At 58.5% G+C, this 439-nt stretch overlaps 1 protein-coding gene across 1 annotated transcript in view; it reads left to right on the forward strand.

Moving 5' to 3' along the window:
• Positions 1 to 65: 65 nt before the first annotated feature.
• ETH_00039725 (uncharacterized protein) overlaps positions 66 to 439 on the forward strand; it is a gene marked incomplete at both ends in the record, with an annotated part of 3,594 nt that continues 3,220 nt past the window's right edge. Inside the window, one exon of the mRNA XM_013374013.1 lies at positions 66 to 438. Coding sequence (XP_013229467.1) covers positions 66 to 438 — 373 coding nt within the window. The remainder of the gene's footprint in view (position 439) is intronic.

A 439-nucleotide genomic window follows, 5' to 3' on the forward strand; every position in this document is an offset into this window, starting at 1 on the left:
CCGCTCCAGCTGCTGCAGCTGCTGCGGCTGCTGCATCTGCTGCAGCAGATGCAGCTCTGAAGGCAATGGCGTCAGCAGCAGAAGCAGCAGCAGAGTCTCGCAGAAGCAATGCAGCATCAGCAGCAACAGCAGCAGCAGCAGCAGCAGCAACTGCAGCAGCACCAGCAACTGCACCAGCAGCAGGATGTGAAGAAGAAATTTCTTCCTTGTTATTTGTTTTGGTGTTCGCCAATGGATTTGCTGTTGCTGCATACCCCGACATGCTGCTGCTGCTGCACCCAGAGCGCTTTTGCTGCTCTGTGCTGCTGCTGCAGCAGCAGCAGCAAGCAGCTGACGCTGCAGGAGTCCCCCCTTGGGGGAGACTGCAGCACTTCCCAAGTGCTTATTGTGTTGCTGCTGCCGCAGCAGCAGCGGCTCCTGCTGCTGCAGCAGCAGCAGC

Source organism: Eimeria tenella, genomic scaffold, assembly GCF_000499545.2.
Source record: "Eimeria tenella Houghton genomic scaffold, Eth_scaff1896, whole genome shotgun sequence".
Taxonomy (NCBI): Eukaryota; Apicomplexa; class Conoidasida; order Eucoccidiorida; family Eimeriidae; genus Eimeria; species Eimeria tenella.